Here is a 16,284-nt window from a genome sequence, read left to right on the forward strand (position 1 = left end):
ATGGAGCCATTCAAGTGCACTGGCATGAGATGCAGACGTCTGAACAAATGGATTGTTTGTGCAACTTAACATGCTTACATCATGAAACACTCGTTACACAGACTGCGCACACGCACAAACAATATTTGTGATACTGCCACCACATAGAAAAGTGGTCTCTACCAGAAAAATCAATTGTCAGTTTCAGAGAGGACACCCAGCCTCGTCATCCTGCTTTCTTTTATTCTCCTTCTGTGTCCATCTACTAATGAATCCCATGTTACTCTTTGTACTCGGTGTGTTCCCATAGCAGCTCTCTCAACCAGGCAACAGCTGGAAGCTGTTAGCCAGACATGCCGTGAGAAACTAGCTCCTCTGATTTTTTTTTCTACTTGCACACGTCTATTTGTGTGTATGTGTGTCTGCGTGAGTGTGTGTGTGCTCGCTATATGAGTGGTGTATGACCTTGCTTTATATTCTTAATGAAATCCTCCATCATTTAAATACACTCACACCCCCTCACTGTGTCTGTACTCTATGTACTCTTGGATATCTATCTTTGCGAGGACAAGTTGTAGTTTCTTTTTTGTAACACTATGACATTGCAGTTTTAGGATTGGTTTTAGGAGTAAGGTTAGTATTAGGCTTAAGTTTAGGTTTAGGTACAGGAGAATGTGAATGTTAGACATAAATATCTGCCAGTCAGAGAACTGAAGAGATCAATGCAAGCTTACTAAAACACAACTTTTATTTACACTCAGTGATCATTACATTAAGCAATACATTCAAAATCAACACTCCATTCTGGTAATCTCACTCTTACTTGTACTTTTATTATTTCAAAAGGATGGCCGTACACAAAGCTCCAATTGTTTTTTAACTTTATATTTTGACAATACTTCTGTCTCAACAGAAGTTCAACAGTCAGATATAGTCTTATTCATTTATCGCACACCTGATGTACAATATATACTCTCACAACAATGTTCAACCAACATATGTTCAACATGTTCAAACAACATCTGATGTCTACTTAGACAAGTAAAGAGAATAATATATGAATAAGAATACAGCCCCATGTGTCCATTCTCTTTAGGTTTTAGTACCTTTAGATTGTTCCCTTTAAACCAGATTACTGACACATCTGAACACTTTTTTGGACAGAATACAAAAGTTATCATTTTTATGGTGACTCGTGGTGTCAAAAATATAAATTCAAAAAAATTTGTATGAACTCTCTTGACCTTTTTTAATATTCAATGATTATTATAATCTAGGTGTACCCATGTAACTTGGGTGTGGGCTTGCTTATTCAAATAGATTTGGCAAATGAAGTGAAAGAATTTCATTTTATGGGTCAAACATGTCAGATAAGTGGCAATGCTGCCCTCTACTGTTGATCACAGAGCAGCATCTGTGAAAATTAGAAAAATTAGCAATTTTAAAAAATGTTCCGTAAGAAAATGAGAAACCCCTCTGCTATGAAAACTTGCAAATAATTTGCTTAAGTTCATTTAATCAGCAATTTCTCTACTACATCATCATTTCTTTTATATGCTATTTATTTTTTGTAAGTTTTAACTTTGCTGTTGCACTTTGGAGAGAAGAAGAAGTGATACTAAGTGGCATGCTATGATTTCACAACATCAGGAATAACAATTTTCTCATTTAGGATTGTGCAAGCTGTTGATTCTAACATACAAATCCTGAATAACAACAGTAACATGAGTTTACAAAGCAGGAGTGAGTCTTTTCATGTCTTTGAGCTTCACAGATTGTATTCTACTTGTTCCAATAAAGGCCCGTTGGTTTCATCTGGTTCCTGCCCAGAAAACAGTAAAAACAAACAAAAAAACAAAAGAAAAACATTCAAACACCATTAAATTCAATAATCTACTCCAGAATGATTGTTGTTTTTGAAATGTGGTGTCTGATTTATTTTGCTGGCCATGCAGAGCAACTTCCCACAAAACATTTAATCATCTATCATCATCTGACAGCTCAACTTAACTGGAAATGACAAAAGAAACCACCCAAGTTAATGGCAAACCCATGTCTCTTTTATGCCCAGACTATTCTGTATATCCTTTCTCACAATATTTACCTGTGAGATGCGGCTGTAGGCCTGAGTATGGGGAGCACTGTAGCGGTGTAGGCCTCTCCACGACAGAAAAAGTATGTAGACTGATGCCAGAAAACACTGTATAGTAAATACTATGGAGCTCCCCCTTGCAACATATGAACCAACACGCTGGTTAAAAGTAGAAACAGAGGGGAGGGAGTGAGAAGGACAGTTCACTTACACACATTCATTAGGAAAACAACAAAATTATCTTTACAAATGTAAAAATCTATCTTTACCTGTTGGTTTGTGTTAAGTGTGGCAAGCTCTGTCGAGCTGAGGGCATTGGCCAGCAGAGCAGTGGAGCCAAACAGCAGACAAAAGACGTTCAGACCCATCAGAGCGATGATCTGTTCATGATTAATGCAAACTTAAGCAAGGCAGCTGATGACATTAGCAAGTCACATTACAAATGATGTATTACCTTTAATCTATTAGCTTTCCTCTGCACCTCTATTGCCAGACACCCTGCAGCAACATACTGTAACGACACAAACAGTTATGACACAGTATTTGCCTCTTGTCTCTGTGTCTAAAAGTGGTGCACTGTAGTGTATATCTGCTGAAGCAGATGTGGGACTCACAAATAGGCTTGACCACACTGGCGTTGTCATGGAGACAGAGCAGTTGTAGCTCACACACGCATGGGTGACTGTGGTTAGTATGCAAGCTAAAGCGCTGATGATCTGCACCACCTGAGGGGAAACACATGGTATGAAGCTGGCAGACTGTTTAAAAAGCTTAGAAAACAATATTAATCAAGGATTTGGACAAGCGCAAGAAAGTAGCATCTCACCCCACTGACTAAAAGTCTGGTGTTTACCACAGTTCCAAACCAACGATGAATCCTGACATTTATTAGCTCCGCATGATTGGTACCCTGAGTCAGTGTTGAGGGTGGCTCTTTAAAAAACACATGGTACAACCCCTCCTGAAACATGTTCTGCGTCATCTGTTGTTGAAGAAAAAGGTTAACATGTAGGAAAACAAAATGAATGTTTAAAAAAGTCCAGCCCATACATTGCTACACACACACACACACACACACACAATTCAGATACATTTGATTTCAGTCTGTGACCACTTACCTTCCTGAAATGTTGTAAAGCTGTATCTCATTTATCCACAGGCCCTCATATCAACAGAAAATGTCATTTGACTCAAACAAACATTCAAACAGTTTTGCCTCACTGCTGCTGTTACTCCTCAGGGTAGTGCCTTAGATCCAGAGGGTTGAAGTTCATTTGAGTTGGATGATAATGAATGGATAAAGTCCACTCTCAAGGAAGTTATTCAGGGAGATCATTGGTCAAGACTAAAAACCTTATCTTACCTTGTAGGCAGTGCTTACTAGAATCGGTGGATTGGTTTCACTTTAAAGACAGACTGAAATTATATGCACAGCATTAGAACTCCATTATCCACTCTCATAGATAAACATAACACAAATAATATCTTGCATCTTAAGGATCAAAATGCATATTAATTATTATGATAACACAAACTTACACCAAGTTTACAAATAAAAATACATTTTATTTCTGAAGTCTTAACTCAAAATATTGTCATTAATCAAATGAAATTAAAATTAAAAAATAAAAACAAGGGACCATAAAATAATGTTAAAAATATACACTAAGGTGTTGTGAGGATACAGGGAAAACAGGGAAAAGACATCACACAAGAGCATGGAAAAAAACAGCATTATAAAATATGATAAAGAAAGTCCCAAGACCCTCAGAGCCATTCACATTTAAAGGGAAAATATATAGAATCAGTCTTGTTTACATATGTAACATAGGAAAAGATACTGGACTTAATATGAACAAAATGAAGCATAAAAACTGAAAATAGGAGAGGACCAATGATCGAGCCATGAGGAACTCCATGGGTAATATTCTGATCACAAAAAGACTAGTATTCTAATATAAGAGGGTTTCATTGAGTCTTTAATAGAATGCAACAGTCTTCAAACACATTTTTACAAATTTTAATGGTATCAGCATTCTAAACTTATTGATCATTTCTTCACATGTGCTGTGGTGGAGTCTAATGTAAGTGCCCTCTGAACTCCAGGCCTGCCAATACAGTAAGCTATACGCTATAAACACAGTAACCAATATCATTTTAAATATCATCCACTTTTACCTTCATGAAACTTTTCCTTCATATAAGCCATAACTTAAAATTCCAGTTAAATTAGTGAGTGAAGCTGTTGTTGCTCATCATGATCAGATTAACTGATGTGTTTTATGTGTGCAATCAGATTTTTGGCTTAAAATAAGTGTAACAATAGTCTGACATCAGGTAGACAATTATGTATGGAACATTTGATATTCAGTAAGCTTGAGATATGCATACTTTTGAATATCATTTAGCTTGTTAATGTCATAATTTACCCACGGATTCCAACAAGCCAGGAAAGCTACAAAAGACACATGAACAGAGACAACAATCTAAACCCAGTCTAAAAAAGCAGCAGAAAGAGGTCACACTACACTCTGAAGCCCTTGGGCAGAAGGACATAAATTTGGAGGATCTATAAATACATAAGATCGTGTCAGACCCATTCTGTTTTTCCAGGCAGTGTTTCTGTGTCATCATCCTCCTCTATCCCACCAATGTACAGGTCAGCCAGTCTTCTGAAACATGGTCCCCAGTGCTGCGGGCTCTCAAAGTCCTGCTCTTCATCCGAGTCTGAGGAGTCAATTGAACTGAGAGAACTCACCTCTGAGTCACCGCCCTCATAGTCAAAGACCAGAAGACAGTCGTAAGGAGGAGCTGTGGGGTCACTGTCTGCAGCATGCAGGTTCTACAGGGGAAACCAAGGAAATATACTTTAAATATTGCATTTATATTCCCATTCTGTAGATATTTACACACTTAAACATGAAGGATATTATTGCAAACATACTTAGGTCTAACATAAGGAATTTAACATCGCTCACATCCTCAAGGAATTTTCCAATCTCTTCATTGACTTGGAGCTTCAGGCGGTAGCATGGGCGGCTCTGGACAATAGGAAACACTTCAGTACAGAGGACTTCAGGACGGTTATCGATCCCTCTGTGGAGCTGGCTCAGGTCATACTCCTAAAGAAGAAAAGTTAATATCCCACTGAAACAATTTAGACAAAAACAATACAGTGCAGCCTGGAAATGTTTCTGTTTCTAACTTCAACTTAACTCAGGACTGAGTCCAATTGTCTAGGACTGAAAGCAAAACTGTTAATGGGGTGAATGACTTTTCTTTATACTATGTGACCCTGTAACGTCTCCTCACTATGTTCAGGCCTATTTTACTAAGGCCTTTATCTCTTAGGTCACATCAGGTAAAACTGGTCCAGGTAAATTATTTAAGTTCCATCTGTGATGAGAATGCAAAGTGACTACTGTCACTTTTAGACTACACTAGACACATAATGCTTTCTAATCACACTATAAAAACAATTATAAAACATTACAGATGTGACTCCTTATACGCTTATAATACACTCGGGTTACCTGTACTGACTTATACACACACAAACTCATTTCCATGGATCTAAAATAATCTCCCTTTTAAAGATATTTTAGGCTTTTCAAGCTTTATTGGATAGAGACAGCTGAAGAGTGACATTGAAGTGGGGATAGAAAGTGGGCAATGACATGAAGCAAAGGGCCACATGTCAGATTCGAACCCCGGCCCACTGGGACAAGGACTGAGCCTTCGTACATAGGACTCTCTAAAAGAGTCAGCTCAGTAAAAGAATCTCTTCAGAGAAACTGAAATAATTCCAAAATTCAATGTAAGCAGACATCTGACAATGCAGATGTGTTGTAATAACAATTGCATTAAAACCTTCTACTCCTACCTGGTCCTCTTCACCTCCTCCCTCCTCATCATAGTAGAGGATATTATCTCTGGGTATGACTTCAAGAAGAGGAACATTCTTCTCAAACCTTCCCCTCCTTCTCAGCAACAACAGCAGCAGCAAGAGCAGTACTGTGGACAGAAAAACCTGAGCATTTAAAGACAGAACAAGAGAACCAAAGCAAATTTGAGACCAGTGTGTGAAAAATAAGATCTGCTACATACGCAGTAGACCAAAGATTGCTCCAAGAACTGAGGTTGCGAGAGAAGAAGTGAGCAGACGAGGGGCAGAATATGGGATGAAGCAGGTAGAGACAGCCCCTTGACAATGGCACACTTCTACCTCCAGAGTGCTGTCTTGATAAAGCATGCCAACATCATAGATACGAAAGAGCACATTATAGACTCTTGGTGTCAACTCCCGTTTAGGGGCTAGGGCTGCCATGTTGCCTACAAGTGGGAAAAAGATGCACAATTCACACTTGAGTAGTGGTTGGGTTTATGTGCATGTGTCAGGGACAGCTGGACTTTATTTTCTAAGTAATACAGGAATATATACTTTGCAGGAATAGAGTAGTATTCTCTTATCTGTATACAGATTGTATATAATTTTAAGATCTCTTACTTGTGGAATTGGTGCTAATAGTCCAGTTGTTCTTGTGCTCTCCTTGAAGCTCCACAGTAAACGGTCCAGAGTGACCTGGTCCATCAAGGTCCACTATATCAAGCTGGGCAGGAAAGGGGTCACGATTGCATAGAGTGATTTTCCTCTGTTTGATCACAGGACGATGGTCATTCACATCTAACAAATTCACAACCAGAGTTCCAGTCCCTGTAGCTGGGACAATATCTAGAAGGATGTAAATATAAGGACACAATAGGTTTATTGTTCAGGCAAATTGTTCATGTAAATGGCAAAGAAGGCTTTGATAGTGTTGTTCAGTAAGACCAAAAGTTTAAATTTACCATTGTCGTAAGCCAAAACTAGGACTGTGTATTTGCTGTCTTTGACATAGTGTGACTCTCTGTCCATGCTGCTTTTAACTTTGACTGATCCTGTGTCTTTATCAATACTCAGCCACCTGACAATGTCATTATGTAGTTCATATCTGAAAGCAAGAGAAACAGTCTGATTTGAACTAAAACAGAATGGTACATGTATACTGTAGCCATATGAAATGTGTTATCATTACCTGATGCTCTGTTTCCTCTCTGTGTCTGGGTCCTTAGCTCTGAGGTTGGCCACAGAGCTCCCTATTTCCACATCTTCTAAGACTCTAACAAGGATCTCTGCTGGACTAAAAACAGGAGGCTCGTTCTTGTCCACGACTGTTACAGAGACTGTGGCTGTCGAGGTCGACACCGGTCCAGAAAATTGCACCTCATTTGTCACCACCACCAGCAGAGTAAAGACCGGGATGCTCTCAAAATCCAGCTCCTTGGAAGAGACGAAGAGCAAATAAAGAAGTATGATGTACTCTACATGTTGAGTAAAACAGTCAAAATCTAGGTGGACAGGTGTTACCCGACCTTGGCTGTTTTGAGGATTCCCTCCATTTTATTGGAGCCTGTGGTGATGTTGAAATATCCCTTCTCGTTGCCTTTAATTATTGAGTATTTGGTGTTGGTAGTCGGAGTTCCTAACTCATCCTTGTCAGTTACTTTTAGTCTCATTACCTCCACTCCAGCCTCATTCTCAGGGACTGATGTGGACATCTGGGAAAAAGGCATGAAACACTGCTAAATGCAGTCACAGATTAAACTTATTTCAACATTATTATGAAGTAGTTGGGCATTTTTAACTCACATATGAGATGGTGAATAATGGAGCATTATCATTGCTGTCAGTTACAGTAATGATAGCAGTGCAGGTGGCTATCAGCCCATTTCCCTCCATATCGGCAGCTTCGATGATAAGCTTGTATTCGGGCTGAATCTGGCACAAAAAGGTGATTTACAATGGAAATGAAGAATGAGATAGTCTTGAAAAGACAAGAGTAGTGTTCTCATTGGATGATCATTACATTACCTCTCTGTCCAGTCCTTCTGTCACAACGCTGATCATTCCACTCACTGGGTTTATAGCAAACATGTTCTCTTGTGTTTGAGGTGTCTGAGCCTTAATCGTATACCTTATTATAGCATTGTTTGTCAGCGGGTCATCTTTATCCACTGCTGTTACCTTTATGATGGAGTCACCTGTTGAAGAAAACAATACAACAGTGACTCTTAGGGGTTGAAATTTATGTTGTAGAAGGTCAAGTTTTGTGAATCTTTCTCTCACCAATGTCGGCGCTTTCACTCACTCCACCATAGAAAGGGTTCTGTGTAAATTCTGGAGCGTTGTCATTCTGGTCAATGACGTTGATAATGACCTCCATGGGCTCCTCAGCCTTAATGCTTTCAATTAGTGCATGAGCCAACAGCTATAACATACACACACATATAACATAACAAACGCTTCATTCTGCATGAGGACAAAGACACAGTTACAGGATTAAGTGTGCTCACCTTGTATTCAGCTGTCTTCTCCCTATCCAGTGCCTGGGTCACATACAGCACTCCTGATCGCCGATCAAGAGTGAAAAGACCTTCAGGGGGCTGATCAGCTCCTGGTCCACTGATCTTGTAGGTTATCGCCACCTTTTGGCTTTTGCTTGACTTGATCTATAGCACAATAACACGTGTTTCATCTGTGGCCACAGCAAATACACTTAGTGCAAATGCTTTGACAACAATTTATTTTACTTAATAATAGTACCGTTACCTTCACCATGGCTTTGGGATATGGACCCCTGTCATTTTCTGGATAGTCAATTGCTGGAATAACCCATTCCCTCTTCATCCGTTTTAAACTGCCAGACATGTGTGGAAACTCAATGGTTGGGAGCTGCTCGACTACAGAGTTGTTCTGTGTGTGAAGTAGGACTGACTAAGTCAAGACAGATATACAATTGCAATCTTGCAACTTTTTTTAATCATAAAATTACCTCCAAATTTACATCTTGATTTTTGCTTCTTGGGGTTTTAATAGTCAACCAGTTGATTGTGTAATTCCAGCAGCATGGGTGAAGATCTGCTGCATCCAGAAAGGCTAAAAACTGAGGGACAAACATCATCCAATTTAAACATATCAGCACATACTGCCACTTTTATCCCCCACAATAATACTTATATTCATGCAATATTGTTTTGGCATAGGAAGGTGTATATTTTTCAGATTTGAGTATTAAATAACAACAAACTGTTCATGTTGGACTTTTCATAACAAGGACTTTAAACAATATATTACAGAAATATATATAAATCTAGTAACAGACAAAAGCCATTAAATACACATTATGAATATGAAATGATAAACAGGTGGGCTAAGCAATAAAGAAAGTTTGCAGGCTGCAGGAGGAATTTACAAGTTATGCTGGCCGGTCGCCACAAACACTGGTGTCTGAAGAAAAAAACTATTATTCCGCTACAACTTTTAACTCTTACCTGGACTTGATACAGCCAAAAAATCACCTGCAAAGTCCTGCTGGTCCACATCATTTCCCTGCTGATCTCACCTCCACCGTCACCGGACTGAACGTTTGGACTGGATCTGCTGCTTTGCTCCAGTGGAAGCTTGCCAAGTTTGTGACATTTACTATCACTCCTTGTTAAGAGTTTTTCATCTTCAGAATACTTCAGTCAGTGTATCCAGACTCAGGACTATCAGCATTTGTTCTTTTAACTGCCTGTGGCTATAGTTTTCACCAGTCTACTGCGTTTTACTTTGCTCCTAACAGTATTAACTGTAATTTGATTTTATCAGTGAGAGGTTTGTGAAAAACAAAGGAGCTAAAGGTGACACTGTCGGATATGCAGGTGTGTGTGTGTTTATGCAGTGAAGCTTTCCACTCTCACCTTTTGTCCTGTGTGGCGATGCACTTCTTGAGTGTTGGCAGTGTTTACATACACACACATCAGGATTGGCTCCCATGCCACTCAGCAACTAATATGTTAGTCATAGTTTATTTTGAAAACTTTTCTTCCCACACGGTTTTAAATGTCAAACTGACTTCTGTATTTCATTTACTTTTAAATTGAAATGTCTCTGATTAATAAAAATAAATCCAAACTAACAAAATAATTTCTCAATCGTTTAATCTGAAGCATCCACACTCTTATTCCAGAAAATGGAGTGTTAACTTAAATACATCTATCAGAACTGAAGACAGTACATGTATGCACATTTAACAGGTTAATTCACAGCTTACACATACGGATAAGTAAACAGTACAGTAAGAAGAAAACCATGTCACAGATAGATTGTCTGAAGCAAACTGTGCAAGAAAACATGGAAAGAACAATGCATACAAGGAGTGACTGTAATATTCTATAACCTTCTATTTACTCCCCATGTTTCCATGTTTCACATTGAACTGAGCTGAGGTCTATAAAATGTTCATCGTGAATGCACTGAATTTGTAATTTGAATTATGAATATGTGTAACCAATGAGTCGATGGTATTTTTTGAAAACGCTTTTGACACTGAAACACTGAAAACTGTCCTTCCATTTCAAAATATTTATGAATCAATTTATGTAACAGGTTGTAATTTATTTATTTATTTTATCCCAAAATATCCAGAAAATGATGTTGGCTACGATCTGGACAGAGCTGAATGTTATGACTTTTTCATCTCCGTGCATCATTGTAAAAAAAAGAAAAAGAAAAAAAAAAAGTGCTCCCGTTAGCTGTGGTGAGGTCTAACCAGGTCTGAGTTCAGATACACCACTGTAGCTGTGATATCGTCTCTGTACATTCGAGCCAGGTCTTCTGGCAAAGCGAGCATAGAGGCCAGTCTCTCCTGGCAGAGTTCTCCATACTCCCCAGTGCCAAGAGCGTGTCTGATAAGGTGCGTGGCAGCGTTGGTGTCTAAAGCTGGGGAGGCACGGGCCTGACGTTTCAGCAAGAGTTCATGCATCTGACCCAAATTCAGCTGCCTCTCAGATGGAGAAACTGGAGCCTGGGGGGGAAAAAAAGAAAGGACTGGTAGAAATTATTTTTACAGGATAAGTTTACAGGAGAATGACAACTGACAGTTTTACTCCACACACAAACCTGTAGATGAATCCCACTCAGGTGCTCTCCAATGAGTCGTACAGCCTCCTCGCTCCCTAGTTCATCCCACAGTCCGTCTGTGCCAAGGATCAGGAAGCGGTCCTGAGGTCTCAGCTTGTGATAGATTATCTCAGGTGCCACATCCAGATAGGGCGGAGTAAGGTAGTTGGGTGGAGTGTACTGGTACAGGTTGAGAGAGTCCAGGTCCACTCCAGATTCCAGGCTAGCTAAAATGCTCTGCTGCAATTCATAGCTCCACTTGAATCTCACGTCACCAAACGCACGCAGGGGCATCAGAACCTGAAAGCACGATGAAACAAGTCATTTATTTTCTAACTTGAGCAGCCAACTCATTGTACAGTGACGGTTGGTGCTACACGATGAAGAACTCTCACCCCGAGCAGCCTGTCATCTGTGACCACAGTCTTTCTCTCTGAGGGTGGGTGCTGGGCTTTGATCCGCTCCACCTCGGCCTTGTTCTGCGAGTTGTGGTCATGAGAAAGTGGCAAAGCACTCCATGAACCGTTCTCCTCCTGCACCCCTAATACCACTCGGCAGTCACCGGCATTCGCCACGTGGATCCCATCTGTGCCGACATGAGCCACACAGGCAGTACAACCAGCAAATGCAACCTGAACAGATAAAAGATGTGTATTAACATCCTGCGGCCTTGAAAACACTGAAGCAACTGAGAAAGGAATATGGTATTACCTGGATAGCTGTGCTTTTCATCAAATCATTGGAAAGAGGGACTTGAGCCTCCAAGGAAATGTCAGCATCGAGCCGTTTGAAAGCACGATCCAGAGCTTCTGGAGGACTAAAAAAAAGGGGATGATCAAAAGATGTAAAAAGAAATGCAATCACAAAGAAGGTATATATGTAGATATCTATGTATACACACATGCATGCTTTCTTACCTCATGCCTTCAGCATGTTCCTCACTGTCCAGTAATTCTTGCCAGAAGACTCTGAGGTGGTCAATGTAGAGTGAAGCAGATTCCCGATAGTTAAAGTCTGCGCTGTGTTTGTACCACTGCAAGATGGGAGGAACCGGTCTTCCATGCTCCATGCATCTCTCAAGCTCCTCCAGGCTCTGCTTTGACATCATCGCCACTGCAACATAGTATAGCAGCCGCTCACTGACAGCCTGTGCACACGCCCAGCCGCCATGGCCGTCAAACACTCCAAAGAGCATGCCCTTTGACTGGAAAAGAGAGAAAGTTTGTGTTAAAGGAGGTCGAAAAGCAGGGAGATGGATGTACAGAACAGAGGGGAGAGTGCGTTACCTGGAGGCAGGTGGCTGCACTGCGACGGTCCTCATTAGGAGTGTTAGCAGCCAGCTGGTTGCTCTCAAACTTTCTCACAGCATTGAGTCCTCTACCGTCAAACTCTGGCACACTCACAGTCTGAGACACAGAGTTATTCCAAAGTTATTCCATGTGCAATAAAACAAAAACACCTTTTTCACCTCACTCTGAACCACAGAAACGAGTGTTTTCATATTCAACGTGTCATTTTAGATCCACACCTGCTCATTCGATCGCAGGATACTGTTGATCTGGACCTGGCTGAGCTGGAAGTCTAGATCCTGACGAGTGGAGAGGCGTCGCCCACCTTGAGACCTGATTCCCTGCTGTTCACCACTGGAGCACAACTGTCCTGACCTGGAGGTACCCCAGGATGAGAGGTGACGACGGTGGGCTGGTCGAGGCTGAGAAGAGTGAATTGTTACAAAGAAAGAAAGGAATATCATATACTATTAATGATTAATGAATTATTTAAAAAGCAGGAGGTCAATCAGGATACACACCTGGAATGTGGCAGGAGAAGAAAGTGTCAGTGTGTAGCTTGAAGCTCTTTGAAGGATGCTGGCGCACACACGTCCAGACATCTCTGATGCAACGCTGTCAGCTGGATGTCTTGTCACTTCAATTCCCCCCTGTGGTGACAAAATTAACAAGTTTATGGTGATCAACAACCTGCTGGATTCTTGTAGGAGCGACACCACCTGACGTAAACAGTTCCCAGCTTCAAACACACACCACCAACACGTGGTCTAAGCCAAAGGTCACAGTATCTCTGTGTGTCAGTAGTTTTACCAGCTGGTTACATAACTCTGAGCTGAGCACAGACAAACGCAGTTAGCTGACTAGCCGTCTAGCTCCGCTCACGTTGAACGTCACACCTGAGCCAAACGTCGACACACACGGTGACGTGCCACTCACGTGAAGCACCTCGAATAAACACACGGTTTTTTAATGCGTGTTAAATACGTACAAACTTAGTGAAACTACGAATGAATCACTGTCGAGCCATAGCGGTGATGTGTCGCGACGTCTGATCTTCTCCTTCTTTGTTGTTTACCGGCGGTCGGCATCCTTAATGCTGCACACACTGCCCTCTGCTGGACTTTACTTCTTCTTTACTACTTCCTTTTTTTAAATCTGGGCCTGGTCATTAGTGATGGGAATTTCGGCTCTTTTTGGAGAGCCGGTTCTTTTGGCTCTGCATACTATAAGGAGCCGGCTCTTTCGGCTCCCAAACGGCTCCTCACATTTTATTAATTGTTTTTTTAATTATTATTATATAATTAATTATTATTTTTTATTATTGCTGTTATTATTATTTTACATTTTTAAATGTTATTATATTTTATTTTATTTTTGACATTGTAAAGCACTTTGGTAAGTGCATGCGGTGTAAAAATGTGCTATATAAATAAAACGTACTAACTATTTAATTAATTTATCACCCAGAACAATGCAATAAATAATGCAATAATGTAATAAATAATGTCTCTCGTCTCCCTCCTGTCGCGTTTGTCCTCCGTGACCGCTGTGTGTGTGTGTGTGTCTGTCACCCCTGACGTGGATGCTGCTATACATCTTGACCAATTACGTGCAGCTTTCACACAAAAAAGTGGAGAAAAAAAGTTTTTTTCCCCCGCTAGTTTTTTTTCCTCCACTTTTTTAATTGAAAGCCGAACGTGATTGGTCAAGATGTGTGTGAACATGCATGGCATGAGGGAGAGTGTCAGGGGGAGGAGACAGTGAGGCTCCCTGAATCGGCTCCCAACGAAGAACCGGCTCCTGTCGTTCACTTCAAAGAGCCGGCTCTTAGAACCGGATCGTTCACGACCGACACATCACTACTGGTCATCGTGTTTTACAGTAACCGTACTAGTGATGGGAATTCCGGCTCTTTTTAGTGAGCCGGATCATTTGGCTCAGCTCACCAAGAAGAGCCAGCTCTTTCGGCTCCCGAGTGGCTCTTCATTTTACCTTTTATAATTGAGGCAAATTTAGCACTGTTATTACTTGTGATTTGTATTTGAACGCATATATCACTTGAATTTCAATAATTTGCTCTAGCCAATTGAATTTACACTTGCTTGAAGAACCGCTCTGCTACACAAAGCAGATAGAAACGCCTATAAAAACTTAAGCATAGAAATTTTAAAAAAGGACAGCTATTGACATTTTATTTTTTTAGATTTATATAAACACACACACACACACACACACACACACACACACACACACACACACAAAGCACTGAAAAAAAGATAAATTAAATAACAGCACTCAAGTAAATGTGCTTTGTCAATGCCCACCACTGACATCTGGACAAATAAAACCAAAATGTTTTTGGTATAGTGTAAAAAATAATATATTTTTGCACCACACTCCTGTCTCGTATTCACTCCTTCAGCGTGTCTCCCTTACAAGCAACAAACATTCTGTTATTATCACTTTTGACTCCATTTGCACTACCTCTGCCATTCAGTGTCCAATTTAATTGTTTGTAATTTTTATCTCTATTTTAGTTCTATTTCTTATTTCTTTAAAAAAAACAAAAAACTTTTGTATAGTTTTCTAAGATTCCAGCATAGGTTTAATTTCTTCTTTGCACATGTCAGATTTCTCTGCACATATTGAACTGATTAGCACAGGTTTAATTATTTGCGCAAGTTTAATTTAAATGCAGATGTATCTTATAGGTTAACTCTGATGTATGTTTGCTGTTCTATAGGTTAATTTTAATGAATGTATTTAATAAGCTGCTACTAGATGCTTGAATTTCCCAGGGGATCAATCTAACAACTGCACAGAGGGAATTACAGCTTAAATACAGTAGTTCATTTTATTGTACTTTTAACGTAACACTTTAATACATCATTTTACATGGTTATCTATAAAATTCTACATTATACATTGCTGATGTCTTTATGTTTATACCTAATCTATTTTCCAGGTATAGAATTGAACATTTCTTGAGGACAAAATGACTCTAATGACTATTTTTGGGCATCTCCAGAAGATATGTGTATTATTGCATCTGTATGTCCACATTGCCTCCAGCGTGTTTGCTGCCTTGTGAGCTGTTTACCTTTTATGTTAGGTGTGATGAAGAAGATAGATTAACAATTTGTGGATGTCTGTTGTGCTACAAGTATACAATATAATACCATCCTTCTTCTGAAATCGTGATGTTCAATCCCTCTTCCCACTTTAGTTTCACACAGAGAGTAATTATCCTGTGATGTCATTAACCTATGGCAAGGTCTAGAGATAAAGAAGAATTTTACAGGCCAAAATATCCCCCCTGTGAAGAGAAATTTGAGTCATATCACACTGAAGCAAACACATGAGCGTTGATTTAAAGCTTGTTCACTTATAGTTGTAGCAAACTATCACGTACAAAAATCAACAAAACCTGAAAATAAAATAATTAATGAATAATCAAGATAATTATAATAAATATGAAAAAGGTTAATGTGCACATGTGATTTTTTTTAAAAACTTTTGTTTTCACAAACAAAACAAAAAGGTTTTGTGGTTTCCCAAAATGCTTGATCACGTATGTGTCACTGGATTGGACGAATAGTGTTTAAGATGTTGAACAATATTTCAGTGTAATGTCTTTCATCAGCTGATCACTTTTTAATTTGTGCTTCTCAAAGAAAAACAGGAACACAAATTAAAAATTTTCAAGTGAGAGTTAATAATAATCCACTCAAATATAAGGCCATTTCTCATCCTGAGCAGTATCTGTTTTGTTAACTTATTTTTTATATCTGTAATTATTATGCTTCTTTTTTTTCTTTTTTAAATTCTTTTAATTAACCAGTTATAGAATTGTTAGAATAATTATCCTGTGATTTTATTAACCTATGGCAAGGTCTAGAGATAAAGTTTTTTTTTTTATTATTTTCTTCTGATGTCTCCCT

General features: G+C 39.5%; 3 protein-coding genes across 5 annotated transcripts; all 3 read right to left on the reverse strand.

The window, feature by feature from the left end:
* Positions 1-816: 816 nt before the first annotated feature.
* On the reverse strand, positions 817-3,612 carry tmem253 (transmembrane protein 253). Its single transcript, XM_010729774.3, has 7 exons — positions 3,190-3,612; positions 2,898-3,053; positions 2,686-2,796; positions 2,526-2,582; positions 2,341-2,451; positions 2,084-2,230; positions 817-1,801 (listed from the first exon to the last, which is right to left on the reverse strand). The coding sequence occupies exons 2-7, from the start codon at positions 3,051-3,053 to the stop codon at positions 1,748-1,750; spliced, it is 636 nt and encodes a 211-aa protein (XP_010728076.1). The 5' UTR covers positions 3,190-3,612; the 3' UTR covers positions 817-1,747.
* A 194-nt stretch (positions 3,613-3,806) lies between these two features.
* Positions 3,807-9,028, reverse strand: si:dkey-30c15.12 (B-cadherin). Its single transcript, XM_019260008.2, has 14 exons — positions 8,944-9,028; positions 8,721-8,864; positions 8,465-8,620; positions 8,238-8,379; positions 7,983-8,152; positions 7,761-7,889; positions 7,484-7,669; positions 7,147-7,391; positions 6,920-7,062; positions 6,579-6,803; positions 6,179-6,403; positions 5,955-6,085; positions 5,050-5,193; positions 3,807-4,913 (listed from the first exon to the last, which is right to left on the reverse strand). Exons 2-14 carry the CDS (start codon positions 8,817-8,819, stop codon positions 4,662-4,664), a joined length of 2,247 nt encoding a protein of 748 aa, XP_019115553.2. The 5' UTR covers positions 8,820-8,864; positions 8,944-9,028; the 3' UTR covers positions 3,807-4,661.
* A 1,048-nt stretch (positions 9,029-10,076) lies between these two features.
* Positions 10,077-13,463, reverse strand: pdp2 (putative pyruvate dehydrogenase phosphatase isoenzyme 2). 3 transcript variants are annotated; one of them, XM_019260000.2, is made up of 9 exons: positions 13,332-13,463; positions 12,865-12,993; positions 12,583-12,765; positions 12,341-12,460; positions 11,972-12,258; positions 11,766-11,871; positions 11,450-11,686; positions 11,055-11,354; positions 10,077-10,959 (listed from the first exon to the last, which is right to left on the reverse strand). In XM_019260000.2, the coding sequence occupies exons 2-9, from the start codon at positions 12,943-12,945 to the stop codon at positions 10,684-10,686; spliced, it is 1,590 nt and encodes a 529-aa protein (XP_019115545.1). In that variant the 5' UTR covers positions 12,946-12,993; positions 13,332-13,463; the 3' UTR covers positions 10,077-10,683. The 3 variants fall into 3 exon arrangements, with proteins under 3 accessions (XP_019115545.1, XP_027128941.1, XP_010728077.1); XM_027273140.1 differs by having other exon boundaries at positions 12,865-13,062; positions 13,332-13,460; XM_010729775.3 differs by having other exon boundaries at positions 12,865-13,460.
* Between the last annotated feature and the right edge of the window lie 2,821 nt (positions 13,464-16,284).

The sequence above is a fragment of the Larimichthys crocea genome, chromosome XXI, assembly GCF_000972845.2.
Source record: "Larimichthys crocea isolate SSNF chromosome XXI, L_crocea_2.0, whole genome shotgun sequence".
Classification (NCBI taxonomy): domain Eukaryota; kingdom Metazoa; phylum Chordata; class Actinopteri; family Sciaenidae; genus Larimichthys; species Larimichthys crocea.